The sequence below is a fragment of the Linepithema humile genome, chromosome 5 (genome assembly GCF_040581485.1).
Source record: "Linepithema humile isolate Giens D197 chromosome 5, Lhum_UNIL_v1.0, whole genome shotgun sequence".
In the NCBI taxonomy this organism is placed as follows: domain Eukaryota; kingdom Metazoa; phylum Arthropoda; class Insecta; order Hymenoptera; family Formicidae; genus Linepithema; species Linepithema humile.
In genome coordinates, this window is record NC_090132.1 from 20545013 (window position 1) to 20567263 (window position 22251).

The 22251-nt window shown below is 25.6% G+C and overlaps 3 protein-coding genes across 5 annotated transcripts; all 3 read left to right on the forward strand.

Moving 5' to 3' along the window:
* Positions 1-397: 397 nt before the first annotated feature.
* LOC105673232 (thyrotropin-releasing hormone-degrading ectoenzyme-like) lies at positions 398-7177 on the forward strand. Of its 3 annotated transcripts, none has more exons than XM_067355335.1 (12): positions 398-596; positions 1742-2238; positions 2313-2756; positions 3244-3403; positions 3560-3677; positions 4073-4166; positions 4415-4821; positions 5445-5716; positions 5881-6074; positions 6220-6534; positions 6617-6698; positions 6892-7177. In XM_067355335.1, exons 2-12 carry the CDS (start codon positions 1751-1753, stop codon positions 7027-7029), a joined length of 2712 nt encoding a protein of 903 aa, XP_067211436.1. In that variant the 5' UTR covers positions 398-596; positions 1742-1750; the 3' UTR covers positions 7030-7177. The 3 variants fall into 3 exon arrangements, with proteins under 3 accessions (XP_067211436.1, XP_067211437.1, XP_012224152.2); XM_067355336.1 differs by having other exon boundaries at positions 2145-2238; XM_012368729.2 differs by having other exon boundaries at positions 400-596; positions 6617-6686.
* A 570-nt stretch (positions 7178-7747) lies between these two features.
* On the forward strand, positions 7748-15192 carry LOC137000216 (thyrotropin-releasing hormone-degrading ectoenzyme-like). The gene is made up of 12 exons (XM_067356240.1): positions 7748-7900; positions 9062-9537; positions 9624-10061; positions 10808-10967; positions 11122-11242; positions 11545-11626; positions 11845-12230; positions 12831-13102; positions 13275-13465; positions 13608-13910; positions 13994-14063; positions 14262-15192. Exons 2-12 carry the CDS (start codon positions 9062-9064, stop codon positions 14394-14396), a joined length of 2634 nt encoding a protein of 877 aa, XP_067212341.1. The 5' UTR covers positions 7748-7900; the 3' UTR covers positions 14397-15192.
* A 174-nt stretch (positions 15193-15366) lies between these two features.
* Positions 15367-21950, forward strand: LOC105673254 (thyrotropin-releasing hormone-degrading ectoenzyme-like). The gene is made up of 12 exons (XM_067356238.1): positions 15367-15515; positions 16623-17104; positions 17191-17628; positions 18343-18544; positions 18709-18829; positions 19131-19212; positions 19468-19850; positions 20229-20503; positions 20679-20872; positions 21015-21317; positions 21401-21470; positions 21668-21950. The coding sequence occupies exons 2-12, from the start codon at positions 16632-16634 to the stop codon at positions 21800-21802; spliced, it is 2676 nt and encodes an 891-aa protein (XP_067212339.1). The 5' UTR covers positions 15367-15515; positions 16623-16631; the 3' UTR covers positions 21803-21950.
* Positions 21951-22251: the final 301 nt, after the last annotated feature.

The window sequence follows — 22251 nt, forward strand, 5'->3', positions numbered from 1 at the left end:
AAGCTATAATTGTTAGTTGTGTATAGTAAAAGAAATTAAACAAAGAAAAAGACGCAAATATATGCGAGCATAATTCATTTTTTGACAAGTTACTCCCTTTTTTTAATTGTAGCAATATATAAAAATTTATATCAATAAATTTATAATTTAATATAAATTGTGATTACGCATGTAAGCTCAAAAAATATTAAATTTGTGTTTTGATTTACATAATTTTAAAAATTATTTATTTTAAAAGTACAATTTTCACACAATTTGTAACAATAGTTGAAAATAACGTACAAATTTACTTTCTATATTCTATGCATAAATTTATCATATTACATATCAAAATTTATTTGCTTCTTTACTGTTCTGTAGTGGTTGTTACTGCGCAACCTTTTAAGAACTATTTACATCACATACTGTATTTATTATGTTAGCTACCAATATTCCTCTTAGTGTTCGATGATTTCTCGAAACAGTAAGATAGCAATTAAATTGATATACCTCTGGCATTCGCAATTCAAGACGGTGTTAACTGTACTATTGTTACAAATTGTTAATTGTTACAAAGTACTATAATTTTAATAAACATATAATTTTAATCTATGTAGGTGAGTTATCATAAGTAAAATATTTTTCATTAAAAACATATAAAAAATTTCTAAAGCACAGTTTTACAATTATCAAAATATATTTTTCAGTGCTAATGAACATATTTAACAATTCTTTTAAATTTTTTCTTTTTCAATTTACACTACGTGAGCTACGATAAACGTAACATTTATCTATCGTCTGTTTCAATGCAAAATTTTTAAATTAAATTAATGTCACACGTTGAAAATTAATTATTTTGACATTTGCAAAATTTTTTGGAAAGATTGATTGTTTTCTGAGACCTAGTGTACATATAGTTGAAGTAAAAAATTATTTAATTATCTGTAACATTATAACAACATAATTTTCTGTGAAAATAAAAAATAGTTTTGCATACGTATTGTATTTTCAGTATTAAATAAATTTTATATACAGGGTAATTGCTGAATCACCTCTCGGGTGCAGGTAGAGCGGGTAGAAAAGTCCTCTATCGTTTTGCGATTTTTACAATAATTAATGAGAAATTAATTAAAGAAGATCGGCCAATTTTGCGCGAGTCTAAGCGCGCGGCGAGAAGAGACAGCCCGTTGTTACGTGGTCGCTAGGACGCAAGGATCTAACGTTACACACCGCTGTGCCGTTGTCATTCATAGAGCGCTCCTCTCAACGATTTATCGCGCGCCTAGTAACCAAATAACAGTGGTATCACCACGGGTCTCTTCTCGCCGCGCTCTTAAACTCGCGCGAATTGGCCGATATTTTTTAATTAATTCCTCATTAATTATTGCGAAAATCGTAAAATGATAGAGGACTTTTCTATTCGGTTTAAACCGCTCTACCTACACCCAAGAGGTGATTTAGCAATTGTCGCACATGTATACATAATATGTTTAATTTTATAATGAACAAGAATTTTTGAACAAATTATGTTTTTCGTAAGATTCTATATAACCTCTGATATTTAAAATTTTGTTTTGTTTTCACTATTATCAAAAATGATTCTTTCTCTCCTTTAGCCTTTTTTCATAAAAATACTGCATCGCTTTAGTACGATTAACTATAATAGTTGTTATATAATCTTTATTTTTCTTATATGTAGAGAAGTTAAATGGAATGTGTTGTAAATGTATGTGTTTTTCTTATCACGAAATTCTTCTTATAGATGCTTTAAATGGAAAATAGTATGGCATTCCGACATATCTTAAACAGTTTAATATTAATCGTAATAATCATACTATCTACTGCAAAATTTACGAAAAATGAGACTGAATCTAATTACAATGTTTTGAATTTCATACCCTTGCATTATGATGTCAAAATAAAGTTTGACGTATACAGAAATGTCTTTTTTGGCAAATGCAATATTATCATCCAGATTAATCGTCCAACGGAAAATATAACTCTAATGAGTTCGAAGATTTTCAGTATACTTGAAATTGCCTTGATTAACAACAATAACATTCAGAAGATTAACATCCAGAAATTTTCACTTATCAATAAATCGTTTAATAAAATGTACATTCATCTTAATGTTACTCAGTCATCATTAAAGCTTTTATCTCCAGGTACGTATACCTTAGAAATGACATATGTCCGTATCATAATAGATGATGGATACTTCTTCGAATCTATCTATGTAGACAGAGAAAAAGGCAAAATGTAAGTCAATATAATCAATCCTTAGTCAATTGTAAATATAATTTTATATTAATCATGCATTTAAAATAAAATAGATTAAATAATGAAATCATTGAAGTAATAAAAGCAGAAGAACTATTTCCATACTGGGACGAAGCGGTATTTAAATCAACTTTTGAAATTTCTATCTGTCATCATAAAAACTACTCATTTTTATCGAATATGCTGATACGAAAAGAGGTGAAACAAGAGAAAAATATGGATAACATGCTATGGACTCACTTTAACCAATCATCTTTAATGCAAGCTCAACATTTAATAATTCTAATAACCACATTCACTAATTCCTCTTATAATGCAAATAGATTTTGGTGTAGAAAAGAGATAAGAGACCAGATACAATATGCAAAATACATTGCCGCAGGTGTCGTGTACTATTTGACACAAAAAAGTACAAGAATAGTATCAAAAATAGATTACTATGTAGTTACGGACTTTCAAGACAGTAACGTAAAGACACAGGAATTCATTCTATTAAGGTAATACTCGTTAATAACAACAAAAATTGAAACCAAATTGAATAAATAAATTTACCTATAATATTCTAAAATTAAAAAATATTTTTTTTAATATTAGTATAATTATTTAAAAGCAAATAAAACATATCACTTGCATCCATCTTTCTGATAAAACTTCTTATTTTTACTTTAAATAAACAATTAAAATAAGTATTGTTTAACGTTAAATCAGATTTTATTTCAGATTTTATTATTGAAAGTGTAAAATAAAAATAACTGCGTTTTACATTATACAAATAAAACATGTGCTATAAATCTTATTTTTTCCAACTTTCGGAATTTATTACCAATTTATCTTTAAATTCATTTTTAACCAAATATATTTAAATGTTTATTTATGCTTTGTAATAACTTGCATCTCCTATAACGACAAAACACAAATTTATTAAATTGTATAATTGTAATAAAAATTTTAGATATATTTCTAATATGTAAAAACAATTTGCAGGGAAGAAAATACTATTTATAATGATACATTACATCCTGTTTACAAAATGGAAGTGGCAAACTACGTAACACGTCAAACAATATCTCACTTGTACAATGATATGATTCTGTGGTCAAAAGAAGGATTTATTACATTTCTTGCAACACATATTTTGAATCAGGTTTTTACATTTTTATTACTAATATACTATGATTTTTTAGACTTTATAATTTAACGATAAAATGTAATAGCTGTCAACAGCGCTCAATACATGTTGCCAAAATTCAAATACACTCTTCTCAATTACATATTTACTCGATCATATCACGCTTTACAGACTCAGTTATATCGCATGGAGGATTTATTCGTTGTCCAAACACAACAGGAGTCTTTACGTTTCGATACTCTTCCTACAGATTCTCTGCCATTTGGAACACCCCTTTATGAAATCAAATGTAAGTTTAAGTAAATATAACTAAAATAATACTTATAATTAAAGAAAATATAATTTAAAAATATTGATAATTGTTTGTAAATTCTTAAATTTGTACATAACAGAATATAAGAAGACTTAACTATAAATTAATTAAAATACAACTTATGTATACATAAAATTTATTGTAAATATATTAACCCTTTTGTTATGGCGGAACTGGCCGCCAGCACGTCACCGTTGAACGGGTCTCCGTGCCATAAGCATATATTTAAAATATATATTTAAGCTTATTTAATATATTTAAGTATAAGTATTTAAAATCATTGATACATCATAGTAATTAATAGTATATTAAAAGCAAAAAAAAATACCTCAAATTGCTGAACAAATGCTTTATAATTTGAATTGTAACAGCATTTATTATATGGCGCATGTTATATCATATAATATTTAATATAATATCTGATGATACGTTTTGGACTTGTATCAACAACTATATAAACATACAGTGAGTAATATCTTTTTATATTTATAATGGTGATAATAATGACATACAAAATGTGAACAGTAAAACAGATGACATGCTTCAAAGTCTACTGTTCAAAAACATACAAATTAATCGTTTTAAATTTATCGGCTACTTTTGGTTACTTTTTATTTAAAGAATTTAAACAACATGTTGAGGAATTATTATTTATAATAAATAATGTAATTTTATAATTGATAATAAAGAATTTTGCAATGTTGATTTTTCAGGTATAATCAGACAAATGCGACAGATACTAATAATTTATCTACTATAGCATTATTTTTTAACACTGTGAAAAGTGTTGTAGATGCAACGAATAGCACACGTAACTTTAGTATAGAAAATATAGTCGATATTTTGTTAACGAAAAGACATTATCCTATACTGTACATGACACGAAATTATAACGAAACATTCCATAACCCGATATTAATCTCATATATCAATTATCCACATTCATTATTCACCGACGTGAAACCATATGAATTATATGTGACATATACAACAAAATCAGACATGAACTTTGAGCCATCAGATACCCAAACTCACTTTTGGTTATCTTCATTAACACCGCACCATTATATGTCTACGTTTGACAAAAATGATTGGATCATACTCAATTTACAACAAGCTGGTAAATATTAAACAGTAACTTTATTCTACTCTTTTTTCTAAAATTGATGTTTCATTATTCCATGTTTAATATTAGAAATATGTTTTTTGTGTTTATTGGCAAATTTGTAATATTTGTAGATATTATTTAAGATTTATAATATATTAATATATTATATCTAGTCACAATTATATACTAAAAAAAAATCAGTTGAAACAACTCGAATTGTTCTTGCATATGGCGAAGAAACAGTCCTACTCCTTTGATCAGAATTTCTTGTTCTTTTATTATCTTATTTGTTGATCTGACTTAATTTTTAGTCAGTCTGACTCGATTGTAGTTAGTGCAACTAAATTCCGTTCTACTTTGAGACTTGGTTGCCAATACTCAATTTTTTTTCAGTGTACTTAACGTTTCAGCCAATAATGATCCGCAGCTCTTTGAAATTAATTTATTATTAATTCTAAGTCACTTTCTAATTAATCATTTGCAATACACATATTTGCAACTAATTTCTAAAATATTTTATTAAAAAGTAAATTATTTGAGGAAATGTTTCGAAAGGGAAAACAATATTTGCTAACATTTTTGGACAAATTTGATAAAGACACTGTAATAATAAAAATATTATTTTTGTGTCATAGGATACTATCGCATCAATTATGATTTGGGTAACTGGCAAAAACTTGCGGATTATTTATATGAAAATTATACCGATATTCATGTTCTCAATCGAGCCCAAATCATCGATGACGCGTTTTATTTTTTGAGGCAAGGACAACTCAATTTTCTTTCGTTTTGGAACATTACAAAGTTTCTGTTTAAAGACGCAGACTATGTAGCATGGTATCCCATGATTAAAGCTGTTGAATACATGATGTGTATATGGCCAGTTCAAAATACTGACGCTATAAAGGTATAAAAAAAATAAATTTCTATAAAAAAGAATAATGTATAATATTAAAGCAACGTACAAAAGAAGTTAAACAAATATATATATGTATATGTGTAAATATACTAAAACTTTTTTTTTCAAAAACAATAATAAATTTAATATTCTTATTATTTAACAAATTTTAGGTGCAACTTAGAGAAAGGTTTGATGGACTTCTGCTAAATATAGGATACGTTGACAAATTTTATCTTGATAGTGATTTTACTAAAATTTTAAGAGAAGAAGCGATGAAATGGGCATGTGTTCTCGATACTCCTAAATGTAGAGAAACTGCATCCGATCTATTAAATAACCATCTTGAAAGTTCTGTACAAGACAAGTAAGTTGTTTTACAATCATGATATAAGTATAAACCAATTTTGTGGCATTATTGCCCTATGCTAGATAAATTATTTTAATAGTAAATTATAAAATATTGTAGTTAAATATTTGCATTGAATATTTCTTTCTCCCTGGTAATGCAGATTTTTCAAATGGAGAGAAAGGATATACTGTAAAGGTTTAATGAAATCAGACTACAATAATTGGTTCAAAGTGTGGAATAAATGGAAAAACACATCTGATAATACATTTTTAGAATACCTAACTTGCTCTCCAGATCCTACCATTATTAAAACTTATTTGACGTTTATAAAGAGCGATGAATTTTATTTAAATGTAACAGACAGTAAAACGAATGCTAATATTGTTCTCCTTATCATTGCGAAACATGCAAAAAATAATATAGTGCTCACGGATATATTCGAGTATTTCGAATCCATAAAATTCAGTTCAAAACAGTGATTACATTTTTATTTTAAAATTATTTGAAATTTATGAATATTTGTTATATTTGTTAAATATATTACTTTGCTTTTGTAGACAAATTGATCAAATTGCTATATTAATTGTTATTATAACGCACGAGCATGACGTAAAGCATTTCAAAAAGGTACATTTTCCTGTATGTATATAACACTCTTATTACTTGATTTTATATATTGGGGTAACTTATGTTTAATTTATGCCACATACGTGACATGTTTGATTCAAATGCGCTTAATAATTAACGGAATAATTTATGATTTCTTCATCTTTAGTGGAAAAAAAACTTATATTTATTAATATCTGTTATATCATCAAATAATCTGTTGTAGATACGTAAATTCGTTAAAACTAAACTTACAATGAGCGAAAAGCAACTAAGTTTTATAGTGGATGCTGTCAAACAAAAAATAGAAAAACGAAAAATGGAATACAATAAACGTGTTACAAATTACGGGGTTCTCAACTGAAACATATAAACATAATGCAGTATAAAAAGCCAAGCACTTGAATCGATAAAAGATAATAATTTTACCTGCTGTTCACATGCATTTATATATTAATTATTTTGTAATTCTTTTTTTATTGTTGTATTAAATATTTCTTTTTAATTTTAAATCGTTTCATGTTTGTCCCAATTATTTATAATATTTTATTTATCTAATATTTAACATTAATTAATATTTATATATATAAATATAAGCATTCTATTTATTTATTATCTTTAGTACTGTATATTTTTGGTACGTTTGTTATTTCTTCTATTAACTCTTATTTATACATAAAAATTTTATAACATTTTATTACTTATAACATTTTTTATAACAAAGCTTAATAATTAATCATCTGAGAAAACTCTCTTTTTATTTATATCAATGTGTAAAAATTGATATCAATAAATTTATAATTTAATATCAATTAATTACGTTCGAAAAACTATTAAATTTGCATTTCAATATAGTTCAAATAATTCTACAAATTAATTATTTTAAATATACAATTTTCACACAATTCCTGTAACAATAGTTGAAAATAACGTACAAATTTACTTTTTATATTTTATGCACAAATTTATCATATTACATATCAAAATTTATTCTCTTCTTCACTGTTTTGTAGTGGTTGTTACTGCGTAACCTTTTAAGAACTATTTTGTACATCGCATACTGTATATATTATGTTAGCTACCAATATTCCTCTCAGTGTTCGGTGATTTTTCGAAACAGTAAGATAGCAATTAAATTGATATATCTCTGGCATTCGCAATTCAAGACGGTGTTAACTGTACTATTGTTACAAATTGTTATTTGTTACAAAGTACTATAATTTTAATCTATATAGGTGAGTCATCACAAGTGAAATGTTTTTCATTAAAAACATATAAAAAATTTCTAAAGCACAGCTTTACATTCTTCAAAACATATTCTTCAGTACTGATAAACATATTTAACGATTCTTTAAAATTTTTCTTTTTCAATTTATAGTACATGAGCTTAAATAAATGTAACAATTACTTATCTCGTCTGTTTAAATGTAAAATTTTTAAATTAAATTAAAGTCACACGTTGAAAATTAATTATTTTGACATTTGCAAAATTTTTTGGAAAGATGCATTGTGTTTTTTGAGATCTAGTATTCATATAGTTGAAGTGAAAAATTATTTAATTATCTGTAACATTATAACAACGCAATTTTCTATGAAAATAAAAATTAGTTTGACATACGTATTTTCGGTATTATGTAAATTTTATATACAGGGTGTCTGGCAATAATCGCCCCACCGGTCATATACAGGTAGAGGAGGTCAAATCGAGTAGAAAAGTCCTTTACCATTTTTTAATTTTCATAATAAGTACTGAGTAATTAACGAAAAAAGATCGGCGAATCCGCGCGAGTAAAGCGCGCGCGGTGAGAAGGACGTCCCACTGCTACGCGATCACTAGGCACAAGGATCTAGCGTTACGCGCCGCTCGTATGTTGCCATTGTCATTTGTAGAGCGCTCCTCCCAACGCTTCATCGCGCGCCTAGTGATCGCATAGCAGTGGGATGTCCTTCTCGCTGCGCGCGCTTTACTTGCACGGATTCACCAATCTTTTTTCGTTAATTACTTAGTACTTATTACAAAAATCAAAAAATGGTAAAGGACTTTTCTACTCGATTTGACCTCCTCTACCTGTATATGACCGGTGGGGCGATTATTGCCAGACACCCTGTATACATAATATTTTTAGTTTTATAATGAACAAGAATTTTTGAACAAATTATGCAGTTTGTAAGATTCTATATTACCTCTCATATTTAAAATTTTGTTTAGTTTTTTGCTACTATCACAAATAATTCTCTCTCTCCTTTAGTTTTTTTCATAAAAATACTACACCGCTTTAGTACAATTAACTGTAAGAGCTGTTATATGTAATCTTTATTTTTCTTATATGTATAGAAGTTCAATGGAATGTGTTGCAAATGTATGTGTTTTTCTAATCACAAAATTCTTCTTGTAGATGCTTCAAATGGAAATTAGTATAGCATTCCGAAATATCTTTAACGGTTTAATATTAATCGTAATAATTATACTATCTACTGCAAAATTTACGAAAAATGACACTGAATTTAATTACAATGATTTGAATTTTATACCATTGCATTATGATGTCAAAATGAAATTTGACATATACAGAAATGTCTTTTTTGGAGAATGCAATATCACTATCCAGATTACTCGCAAAACAGGAGCGATAATTTTGAACTCAAAGACTATTGCCATACTTAAAATTGACCTAATTGACAAAGATGGTAATCAGATAATTAACATCCAGGAATTATCATTTATCAATAAAAGATACATTTATCTTGATTTTACCCAGCCATCGATCGCTCTTTTATCTTCTGGTACGTATATCTTAAGAATGACATATGTCCGTACCATATTTGATGACGAAGACTCTTTCAAATCCTACTACACAAGTAAAATAGAAGAGTAAGTTAATATAATCAATTTTCAGTCCAATTATGATTTAAATTTTATATTAATTTTATATTAATTATACATTAAAAATAAAATAGATTTGACAACGGCTTTAAAGTAATAAAAGCAACAGAATTATTTCCATCTTGGGACAATGCGATATTTAAATCAACTTTTAACATTTCTATCTGGCATCATAAAAATTACACATTTCTATCGAATATGCCGACAAAAAAACAAGTTGAGGATATGGATAACATGCTGTGGACTTATTTTGACATATCACCTCTAATGTCTGCTGAACATTTAACAATTGTGATAATCACATTCACTAATTTCTTCGCTCCTATTAGAAATGTCAAAATTTGGTATAGAAAAGAGATGATAGATCAGTTGCGATTTGCAGAAAACGTTGTCTATGAAGTCATGCAGTATTTGGCACAAAACAATATAAGAGAAATATCAAAAATAGATTACATTGTAGCTAAGTACTTTATATACAATGACATAAAGACACGGGAATTCATTCTATTAAGGTAATACTCATTAATAACAACAAAAATTGAAACCAAAATTAAATAAATATATTTATCTATAATATTCTAAACTTAAAAAAACGTTTTAATGTTAGTATAATTATTGAAAAATAACTAAAACATATCACTTGCATCACTCTTTCTAATAAAATTTTTATCTTTATTCTTATTTTTATTTTAAACAAAAAATTTAAATAATTATTTTTACGTCAAATCAAATTTTAATTCAGATTTCATTATTCAAAGCATGAAAGATAATTGCAATTAACGTTTTACGTACAAGTAAGAAATATGCTACAAAAGTTTTTTTTTCACCAATAATAATGAGACAAAATCAACAAAATTTTTATTATTTTAAATGTTATACACATTTCGCACGTAATGCTGATGCAGAAATGCTCAAAATATTTTTTTTTATTTAAATAAATTCTATGTAAATATGTAGAATTACAAGCAAAATGGTTATTGCCATGTTATTTTATTGAAAATATAATGTATATTGCTTACTAAAAATATTGTATATATGAAAACACAAAGTTGTTTAAATATAACATTTTTTTTTGTCAAATCCAGATTTAACTTTATTACTTTATCTTTACATTTAATTTTAAATAAACTTAATTAATGTTTATTTGTGTCTTTGTAATAACTTGTATCTACTATAATGACAATACACAAATTTATTAAATTGCATAATTATAATAAAAACTTTTATTATATTTATAATACTTAAAAACAATTTTCAGAGAAGAAGATATTATTTATAATAATACATTACATCCTGTTCGCAAAATGGAAGTGGCAAATTTTATAGCACGTGAAACGATATCTTATTGGTTTCATGACGTGCTTTTGTGGTCAAAAGAAGGATTCATTACATTTCTTGCAGCAAATATTTTGAATCAGGTTTTTATATATTTTTACTATTAGTATGCTGCAGTTTTTTATTTTATAATATAAACGACCAAATGTAAATAGCAGCTGTCAATAATGCTAAATACATGTTGCCAAAATTTAAATACTCGACTACATATTTATTCGATCATGTCACGCTTTACAGATTAGGTTATATAATCGCATGATGGACTTATTTGTCGTTCAAACACAACAGGAGTCTTTACGTTTCGATACTCTTCCTACAGATTCTCTGCCATTTGGAACACCCCTTTATGAAATCAAATGTAAGTTTAAGTAAATACAACTAAAATATTACTTATAATTAAAGAAAATAATGTTAAACGTATTAATAATTGTATGTAAATTCTTAAATTCGCACGTAATAGAATATAAGAAAACTTAACTACAAATTTATTAAAATTAAGACTACTTATTTATACATAAAAAATTTATTATAAGTATTTTAAGAGTAAGAATTTATACTATTTTAAAATAATTATTGTTATGTCAATAGTAATTAATAGTATATTGAAACTAAAAAAATACTTCAAACTACTCAACTACTTTATTATTTCAATTGTTACAGCATCCATTATATGGCGTATGTTATATCTTCTAGTATCTGATGATGTGTTCTGGTATGGTATTAACACGTGTATAAACATACAGTGAGTAATATTATTTTATACCTTTTAATAATGATAATAATAACGTAAAAATGTAAACAGTAAAACAGATGACCTGTTTCAAATTCTACAATTTAAAAAAATATAAAAAATAATTGTTTTAAATTAATCGGTTACTTTTAATTACACTTTATGTTAAGAATTTTAAACACCAAATTGCGGATTTATAATTAAGAATTTTTGCCATGTTAATTTTTCAGGTATAATCAGACAAACGTAACAAATATTAGCAATTTATCAACTATCGAACCCTTTTGGACCGTTGTGGCTCCAGGTATAAGGAATAGCATACGTAACTTTACTATTCAAGATGTAATTTGGTTAACGGAAGGACATTATTCTATACTGACCGTGACACAAGATTATTCCTCAAACTCGATATTGATCTCATATATTATTTCCAATAGTACATTACTTTCTGACATAAAACAATATCGAATATATATGACATATACAACAAAATCAGTCATGAACTTTAAGGTATTAGATACCAAAACTGACATTTGGTTATCTTCATTAGTATCGCACCATTATATATATAAGATTGACAATAATGATTGGATCATACTCAATTTGCAACAAGCTGGTAAGTATTAAACAGTAACTTTATTCTACTCTTTTTATTTTCTATAACTGATATTTCATTATTCCATGTTTAATATTAGAAATATGTTTTTTTGTGTATATTAGCAAATTTGTGATATTTGTAGATATTATTTAAGATTGATAATATATTAATATATTGTATGCAGTCACAATTATACACTGAAAAAAAATCTGTTGAAACAATTCGACTTCTTGCATATTTTGAAGAAACAGTTCTACTTCATAATATCTTGTTTGTTAATCTGATTTAATTTTTAAACAGTCTGACTTGATTGTAGTTAGTGCAACTAAATTCTGTTTTACTGAGACTTGGTAGCCAATATTCAATTTTTTTTCAGCATACTTAACGTTTCAACCAACGATGATGCGCAGCTCTTTGAAATTAACTTATTATTAATTCTAAGTCACTTTCTAATTAATTATTTGCAACACACATATTTGCAACTAATTTCTAAAATATTTTATTAAAAAGTAAATTATTTGTGGAAATGTTTAGAAAGGGAAAACAATATTTGCTAGCATTTCTTGACAAATTTGATAAAGACACTCTAATAATAAAAATATTATTTTTGTGTCATAGGGTACTGTCGCGTCAATTATGATTTGGATAACTGGCAAAAACTTGCGGATTATTTATATAAAAATTATACCGATATTCATGTTCTCAATCGAGCCCAAATCATCGATGACGCGTTTTATTTTTTGACGCAAGGACAACTCAATTTCCTTTTGTTTTGGAACATTACAAAGTTTCTGTTTGAAGATGAAGACTATGTAGCGTGGTATCCTATGATTAAAGCTGTTGAATACATGATGTGTATATGGCCAGTTCAAAATATTACAGCTATAACGGTATAATACAATATAATAAAAATAAACTTCTTAAAAAAAAATAATATATAATATTAAAGCAGTGTATAAAAGAAGTTAAACAAATATATATGTTATGTGCAAATATACTTAAATTTTATTATTTTCAAAAATAATAATAAATTTAATATTTTTATTATTTAACAAATTTTAGATAGAACTTACAGATAGGTTTGATAGACTTCTGCTAAATATAGGATACAATGACAAATTTAATATCGAAAGCGATTTTACTAAATTTTTAAGAGTAGAAGCAATGAAATGGGCATGTGTTCTCTATGTTCGAAGATGTATAGAAACAGCAACCTTTAAATTAGAAAAATATCTTGAAAGTTCTTTTCAAGAGTAAGTTATTTTGCAACCACAATATTTGTGTTAATAAATTTGGTGGCATTATTGCTTTATACATAATGAACTATTTTAATATTAAATTATAAGATATTGTACTTAAATCTTTGTATACAATATTTTTTTTTTGATAATGTAGACTTTTGAAATGGAAAGAATGGATATACTGTAAAGGTTTAATGGCAGCAAACTTCACTACTTGGCGCAAAGTGTGGAATGTATGGAATACAACATCCGATAATACAATTTTAGAATATTTAACTTGCTCTACAGATACTGAAATTATTCAAAATTATTTGGGATTAATAAGAGAACAAGCATTTGATATTAAAGTATCAAACAGTGAAAAGAATGCTATTTATCTCCTTATTGTTGCGAAACATGCAAAAAGAGATGCAGTGCTCGCGTTTATATTCGACTTTTTCAAATACAATATGAAAGAGTGACTACTTTTTTATTTGTTAATATATTTTAATATCTATAAATATTTGTTATATTTGCCAAATATATTGCTTTAATTTGTAGGCAAGTTATGCAGATTGCCACTTTGATTGTTATTATAACGCACCAGCATGATGTAGAACAACTCAGAAAGGTATATTTTTTTAAATGCATATAACATTCTGATTACTTGACTTTTTTATATTGAGGTTATTTATGTTTAATTTATGTCACATACGTGACATGTCTGATTCAAATAAACTTAACGCAACAATTTATAATTTTTTTATCTTTAGTGAGAGAAAACTTATATTTATTAATATCTATTATATCATCAAATAATCTGTTGTAGGTACATTATTTCGTTAAAAATAAACTTATGAACGAAAAGCAACTAGGTTTCATAGTTGATGCTGTCAAACAAAAAATAGAAAAACGAAAAATGGAATACAATAAACGTGTTACAAATTACGGGGTTCTCAATTGAAACATATAAACATAATGCAGTATAAAAAGCCAAGCACTTGAATCGATAGAAGAAAATAATTTCACTTATTCACATGCATTTATATATTAATTATTTTGTAATTTTTTTTTTATTGTTGTATTAAATATTTCTTTTTAATTTTAAATCGTTTCATGTTTGTGTCCCAATTATTTATAATATTTTATTTATCTAATATTTAACATTAATTAATATTTATATAAATATAAGTGTTCTATTTATTTATTATTTCTAGTACTGTATATTTGTGATATGTTTGTTATTTCTTCATTTATCTCTTATTTATACATAAAAATTTTATAACATTTTATTACTAACAACATTTTTTATAACAAAGCTTAATAATTGATCATTTGAGAAACTCTCTTTTTATTTATATCAATGTGTAAAAATTGATATCAATAAATTTATAATTTAATACAAATTGATTACGTCAGAAAAAATATTAAATTTGTATTTTGATATAGTTTAAATAATTCTAAAAATTATTTATATAATAAGTACAATTTTTACACAATTTCAGTAACAATACTTGAAAATAACGTACAAATTTACTTTCTATATTCTATGCACAATTTTATCTAATTAGATATCAACGGTCAACAATGTCTCCATTGTTTAGTAGTATATATTACCCCGTGTGACCTCTTAGAAACTATTTACATCACATAATGAATTTATTATATTAACTGCCAATATAACTTCATTAATTTGATATCGATTAATATGATAAATATATAGTGAAAAATCTAATGTTTGTTTTTATTCGGTTATTCTGATTTGACACACAATGAATATAGTAATTTCATTTCCAACATTTAATGTAAATTATTTTTGAAGGAGAGCGGCTGTAAAATTTGCACCCGGGCGGCGAATTCCTTTAACGCGCTCCTGACTATTTACATCACATACTGTATTTAATACGTTAGCTGCCAGTATTCCTCTTAGTGTTCGGTGATTTTTCGAAACAGTAAGATAGTTATTCAATTTACATACCTCTTGCATTCGCAATCCAAGACGAAGTTAATTGTACTATTGTTACAAATTGTTAATTGTTACAAAGTACTGTAATTTGAATAAACACAATTTTAATCTATAGAGGTGAGTTACCATAAGTGAAGTATTTCTCATTAAAACATATAATAAATTTTTAAAATTCAACAAATACAGTTTTATATTCTTCGAAACATTTTCTTTTGTGCTGATAAACATATTTAACGATTCTTTTAAGTTTTTTTTTTCGATTTATACTACGTGCACTGAGATAAACGTTACAATTATCTACTATATTCGATTATATTCCATATTTTTTAATTAATTCCTCATCAATTATTGCAAAAATCGCAAAACGATACCGAACTTTTCTACTTGATTTAACTCGCTCTACCAATACACGAGAGGTGATTCACTTTATGCAAGACAAATTGTATAAAACAATTTAGTAATAATATTAAGGCTCCAAGAAATTAATAAATAATCTAAAATAAAGAGCGAAAAGAGCCGTTGTTAGGTGTTCGTTCACAAATTCAAATTATATTATAAAAATTACAAAGTTACAGTCAAACGTTTCTGCCTATGTTAAGCCTTTTTCAGTGTCATTACGAAAAAATACATAATAAAACAGTGTCTTGCTGGTCGAAACATTAAGAAAATAAATAATATAAAGTACGCAGAGAATTCCACTCAGAGAATTACTAAAAAGGATTTATTATTTTTTTAATATTTCGACCAGTAAGACACTGTTTTATTATGTATTTTTTCGTAATGACACTGAAGAAGGCCTAACATAAGCAGAAACGTTTGACTGTAACTTTGTAATTTTCATAATATAATTTGAATTTGTGCACGAACACCTAGCAACGGCTCTTATCGCTCTTTATTATTTGTAAATTGTATATATATTTAATATTTTTAGTTTTAATATTTAGTTTTAATATTTAGTTTTAAATTTAATAAAAAATTTTGCACAAATTATGTTGTTTGTAAGATTCCATATAATTTTTCGTAATTAAAATTTCGTTTCTTCTTTCGCTACTATCAGAATTCATTCTTTTTCCCTTTTTGCCTTTTTTTATGAAAATCCTACACCACTCTAGTACGATAAACTGCAACAGTTGTTATATAATCTTCATTTCTCGTATATAGAAGTTAAATAGAATGTGTTGCAAATGCATGTGTTTACTTTTAATCAAGAAATTCTTCTTTCAGAGATTTTGAATGAAAATTAGTATGGCATTTCAACATATCTTATTAAATGTTGGACTAATATTAATACTAATAATTATACTATCTACTGTAAAATTGACGAAAAATGAGACTGAAATGAATTACACTTATTTAAAACCTTTACATTATAATGTAAAAATAAAATTTGACGTATTCAGCAATGTCTTTTCTGCGAAATGCAATATTATCATCCAAATTAATCGTCCAACGAAAAATATAACTATGTTGAGTTCAAAGATTTTTGGTATAGCAAAAATTGACTTGATTAACAACAATGATAATCAAACAATCAACATCCAGAAAATTTCATTTATCAATAAAACGTACATTTATTTTGATTTTACCCAGTCATCAGACGATTTATTATCTCCTGGTACGTATATCTTAAAAATGATTTATGTCAGTAACATATTAGATGTCGGAGACACTCTCGATCTTTTCCAGATCAAAGAAAAAGACAAAATGTAAGTTAATATAATCAATTTTCAGTCCAATTATGATTAAAATTTTATATTAATTTTATATTAATTATACATTAAAATAAAAATAGATTTGACAACGGCTTTAAAGTAATAAAAGCAGGAGAATTATTTCCATCTTGGGACAATGCGATATTTAAATCAACTTTTAACATTTCTATCTGGCATCATAAAAATTACACATTTCTATCGAATATGCCGATAAAAAAACAAGTTGAGGATATGGATAACATGCTGTGGACTCATTTTGACATATCACCTCTAATGTCTGCTGAACATTTAACAATTGTGATGATCACATTCACTAATTTCTTCGCTCCTATTAGAAATGTCAAAATTTGGTATAGAAAAGAGATGATAGACCAGTTGCGACTTGCAGAAGACGTTGTCTATGAAGTCATGCAGTATTTGGTACAAAAAAATATAAGAAAAATATCAAAAATAGATTACGTTGTAACGAAGGATTTTGAATACAGTAACGTAAAGACATTGGAACTCATTCTATTAAGGTAATACTTATTAATAAATACGAAAATTAAAATTAAATGAATATATTTATTTATAATATCCTAAACTTAAAAAAATATTTTAATGTTAGTATAATTATTGAAAAATAACTAAAACATATCACTTGCATCACTCTTTCTGATAAAATTCTTATCTTTATTCTTATTTTTATTTTAAACAAAATATTTAAATAATAATTTTTACGTTAAAACAAATTTTACTTCAGATTTCATTATTCAAAGCATTAAAGATAATTGCAATTTACGTTTTACGTACAAGTAAGAAATATGCTACAAAAGTTTTTGTTTCCACCAATAATAATGAAAGAAAATCAACAAAATTCTTATTATTTTATATGTAATACACATTTCGCACGTAATGCTGATGCAGAAACGCTAAAAACATTTTTTTTTTTTAAATAAATTATACGTAAATTATATGTAAAATCAAAAGCAAAATAGTTATTGCCATGTTATTTTATAGAGAATATAATTTATATTGTTTAGTAAAAATATATAGAAGCACAAGTTTGTTTAAATGTAACATTCTTTTTTTTTGTCAAAAGATTAACAGATTTAACTTTATTACTGATTTATCTCAAAATTTAAGTTTAACTAAATTTAATTAATGTTTATTTGTGTCTGCGTGATAAATTGTATCTACTACAACGACAACATCAAATTTATTGAACTGCATAATTATACTAAAAATTTTAGGTATATTTATAATATTGAAAGACGTGAAAACAATTTCAGGGAAAAAGATATTATTTATAATTATACTTTAGATGACATTGCCCGCAAAATAAAAGTGGCGAACTTAGTAACACGTGAAACGATATCTAAGTGGTACGATGATGTGCTTCTGTTGTCCAATGAAGGATTTATTACGTTTCTTACAGCGCATATTTTGGATCAGGTTTCTTATATCTTTACTATTAATATACTACTACATTTTTAGACTTTATAACTTTATAATTTTATTAAATGACCAAATAACAACTGTCAATAGCGTTAAATATATTTTGCCAAAATTCAAATACACTCTCGACTATATATTTTTCATCATGTCTCACTTTACAGACTCTTTTATATTATCGCATGATGGACTTATTTGTCGTTCAAACCCAACAGGAATCCCTACGTTTCGATACTCTTTTTACAAATTCTCTACCATTTAAAAGATCCCGTTATAATATCAAATGTAAGTTTAAGTAAATATAACTAAAATATTATTTAGAATCAAAGAAAATGTAATTTTAAAATATTGATAATTATACGTAAATTCTTAAATTCGTACATAACAAAATATAAGAAAACTTAACTACAAATCGATTAAAATATAACTTATTTATATATAAAACTTATTATATAGAAGCATATTAAGAATAAATATAATTACTACTTTGAAATAATAGTTTCTATTATGTCAATAGTAATTAATACTATATTAAAAGTAAAAAAAAAACTACTTAACAAGTACTTTATAATATGAATTGTAACAGCATCCATTGTATGGCGCATGTTATATCATCTAATGTCTGATCATGTGTTTTGGAACGGTATCAACACGTATGTAAACATAAAGTGAGTAATATCTATCTATATCTTTTAATAGTGATAATAATGACGTGAAAATATTAATTGTAAATTGTAAACCGTAAAACTGATAACATGCTTGAAATCCTATTATTTAAAAATATAAAAATTAACCGTTTAATTCGCTACTTTTAATTACTTTTTATGTAAAGAATTTAAAACAACATTGTGGAATTCTCATCAATAATAAATAATGTAATTTCGTAATTTATAATAAAGTTTTTTGCAATGTTAATTTTTCAGATATAATCAGACAAACGTGACAGATACTAACAATTTATCTACTAGTGTACCATTTTGGACCGCTATGGCAAGTGCCCTAAATGTAACGAATAACACAATAAGCTTTAATATTAAAGATATAATCGATGCTTGGTTAACGGAAGAATATTATCCTGTATTGTATTTGACACAAGATTTTTCCATTAACTTGGCATCGATCTCATTTATTAATTTCAATCGTACATTACTTCCTGGCATGAAAGAATATCGAGTACGTGTGACATATACGACAAAATCACTCATGAACTTTAAGATACCTAATACGAAAGAATTTACATCACATTTCTACGATATGTATTGGACTAACAAAAATGATTGGATAATAGTCAATTTACAACAAGCTGGTAAATATTAAACAGTAACTTTATTTTCTGTAACTTTTCTGTTCTATTATTCGATATTTGATCACTGATATTTGTAGATATTATGTAAGATTGATAATAATATATTAATATATTATAAGTAATCACAATTATACTTAACGTTTTGGCCAATGTTGATCCGCAGCTTACATCTTTGAAATTAATTTATTACTAATTTAAAATAATTTTGCAATTAATTATTTGCAATAGAAATACCTTTAACTAATATTTTGACATATTTTATTAAAAAATCATTTATTTAAGAAAATGTTAAGAAAGAAACAACAATATCTGTCAGTATTTCTTCATAAATTTGATAAAGACATTCCTTACAATAAAAATATTATTTTTGTATCATAGGGTACTATCGCGTCAATTATAATTCGGATAACTGGCAAAAACTTGCACATCATTTGTACTTTGTAAATTACGCCGATATTCATGTCCTTAATCGAGCCCAAATCATCGATGACGCGTTTTATTTTTTGACGCAAGGACAACTCAATTTCGTTTTGTTTTGGAACATTACAAAGTTTCTGTTTGAAGACGCAGACTATGTAGCATGGTATCCTATGATTAAAGCTGTTGAATACATGATGTGTACGTGGCCAATTAAAAATACTACAGTTGTAAAGGTATAATACAATATAATAAAAATGAACTTCTAAAAAAAAAATAACATATAATATTAAAGCAGTGTATAAAAGAAGTTAAACAAATATGTATATGTATATGTGTAAATATACTTAAATCTTATTATTTTCAAAAATAATAATAAATTTAATATTTTTATCATTTAACAATAATTAGATGAAACTTACAAGAAGGTTTGATAGACTTCTGCTAAATATAGGATACATGGACAAATTAAATTTCGAAAATGATTTTACTAAAATTTTAAGAGAAGAAGCGATAAAATGGGCATGTATTCTCGATGTTCCAAGATGTAAAGAAACAGCAATCTTTCAATTAGGAGAACATCTTGAAAGTTCTGTTCAAGACAAGTAAGTTGTTTTGTAACCATGATATTTGTGTAAATAAATTTGGTGGCGTTATTGCTTTATACTTAATAAATTATTTTAATATTAAATTATAAAATATTGTACTTAAATCTTTGTATACAATATTTTTTTTCTGATAATGTAGACTTTTGAAACGGAAAGAATGGATATACTGTAAAGGTTTAATGGCAGCAAACTTCAATATTTGGCACAAAGTGTGGAATAGATGGAATGCAACATCCGATAATACAATTTTAGAATATTTAACTTGCTCTACAAATACTGATATTATTAAAATTTATTTGGAATTAATATCGAAAAATAAATTTGATATTAGAGTATCAAACAGTGAAACGAGTGCTATTTTTCTCCTTATTGTTGCAAAACATGCAAAAAGAGATGCAGTGCTCGAGTTTATATTCGGCCTTTTGAAATTCAAGATGAAAGAGTGATTACTTCTTTATTTGTTATTATATTTTAATATCTATAAATATTTGTTATATTTACTAAATATATTGCTTTAATTTGTAGGCAAGTTAAGCAGATTGCCACATTAATTGTTATTATAACGCACCAGCATGATGCAAAACAATTCAAACAGGTATATTTTTTTAAATGCATATAACATTCTCATTACTTGACTTTTTTATATTCAAGTAATTTATGTTTAATTTATGTCACATACGTGACATGTCTGATTCAAATGAACTTAGCGCAACAATTTATGATTACTTCATCTTTAATGAAAAAAACTTGTATTTATTAATATCTGTTATATCATTAAATAATTTGTTGTAGGTACATGATTTCGTTAAAAATAGACTTATGAACGAAAAGCAACTAAGTTTCATAGTTGATGCTGTCAAACAAAAAATAGAGAAACGAAAAATGGAACAGCGTAGACGTGTCAGAAATTTTGGGCTTTTGAAGTGAAACATATAAACATAATGCAATATAAAAAGCCAAGCACTTGAATTGATAGAAGAAAATAATTTTACTTGTTGTTCACATGCATTTATATATTAATTATTTTGTAATTTTCTTCTTATTGTTGTATTAAATATTTTTATCTAATTTTAAATCGTTCCATGTTTGTCCCAATTATTTATAATATTTTATTTATCTAATAATTAACATAAATTAATATTTATATTTATAAATATAAGTATTTTATTTATTTATTATCTCTAGTACTGTATATTTTTGATATGTTTGTTATTTCTTTATTTAACTCTTATTTATACATAAAAATTTTATAATATTTTATTACTTATAACATCTTTTATAACAAAGCTTAATAATTGATCATTTGAGGAACTCTCTTTTTATTTATATCAGTGTGTAAAAATTGATATCAATAAATTTATAATTTAATACAAATT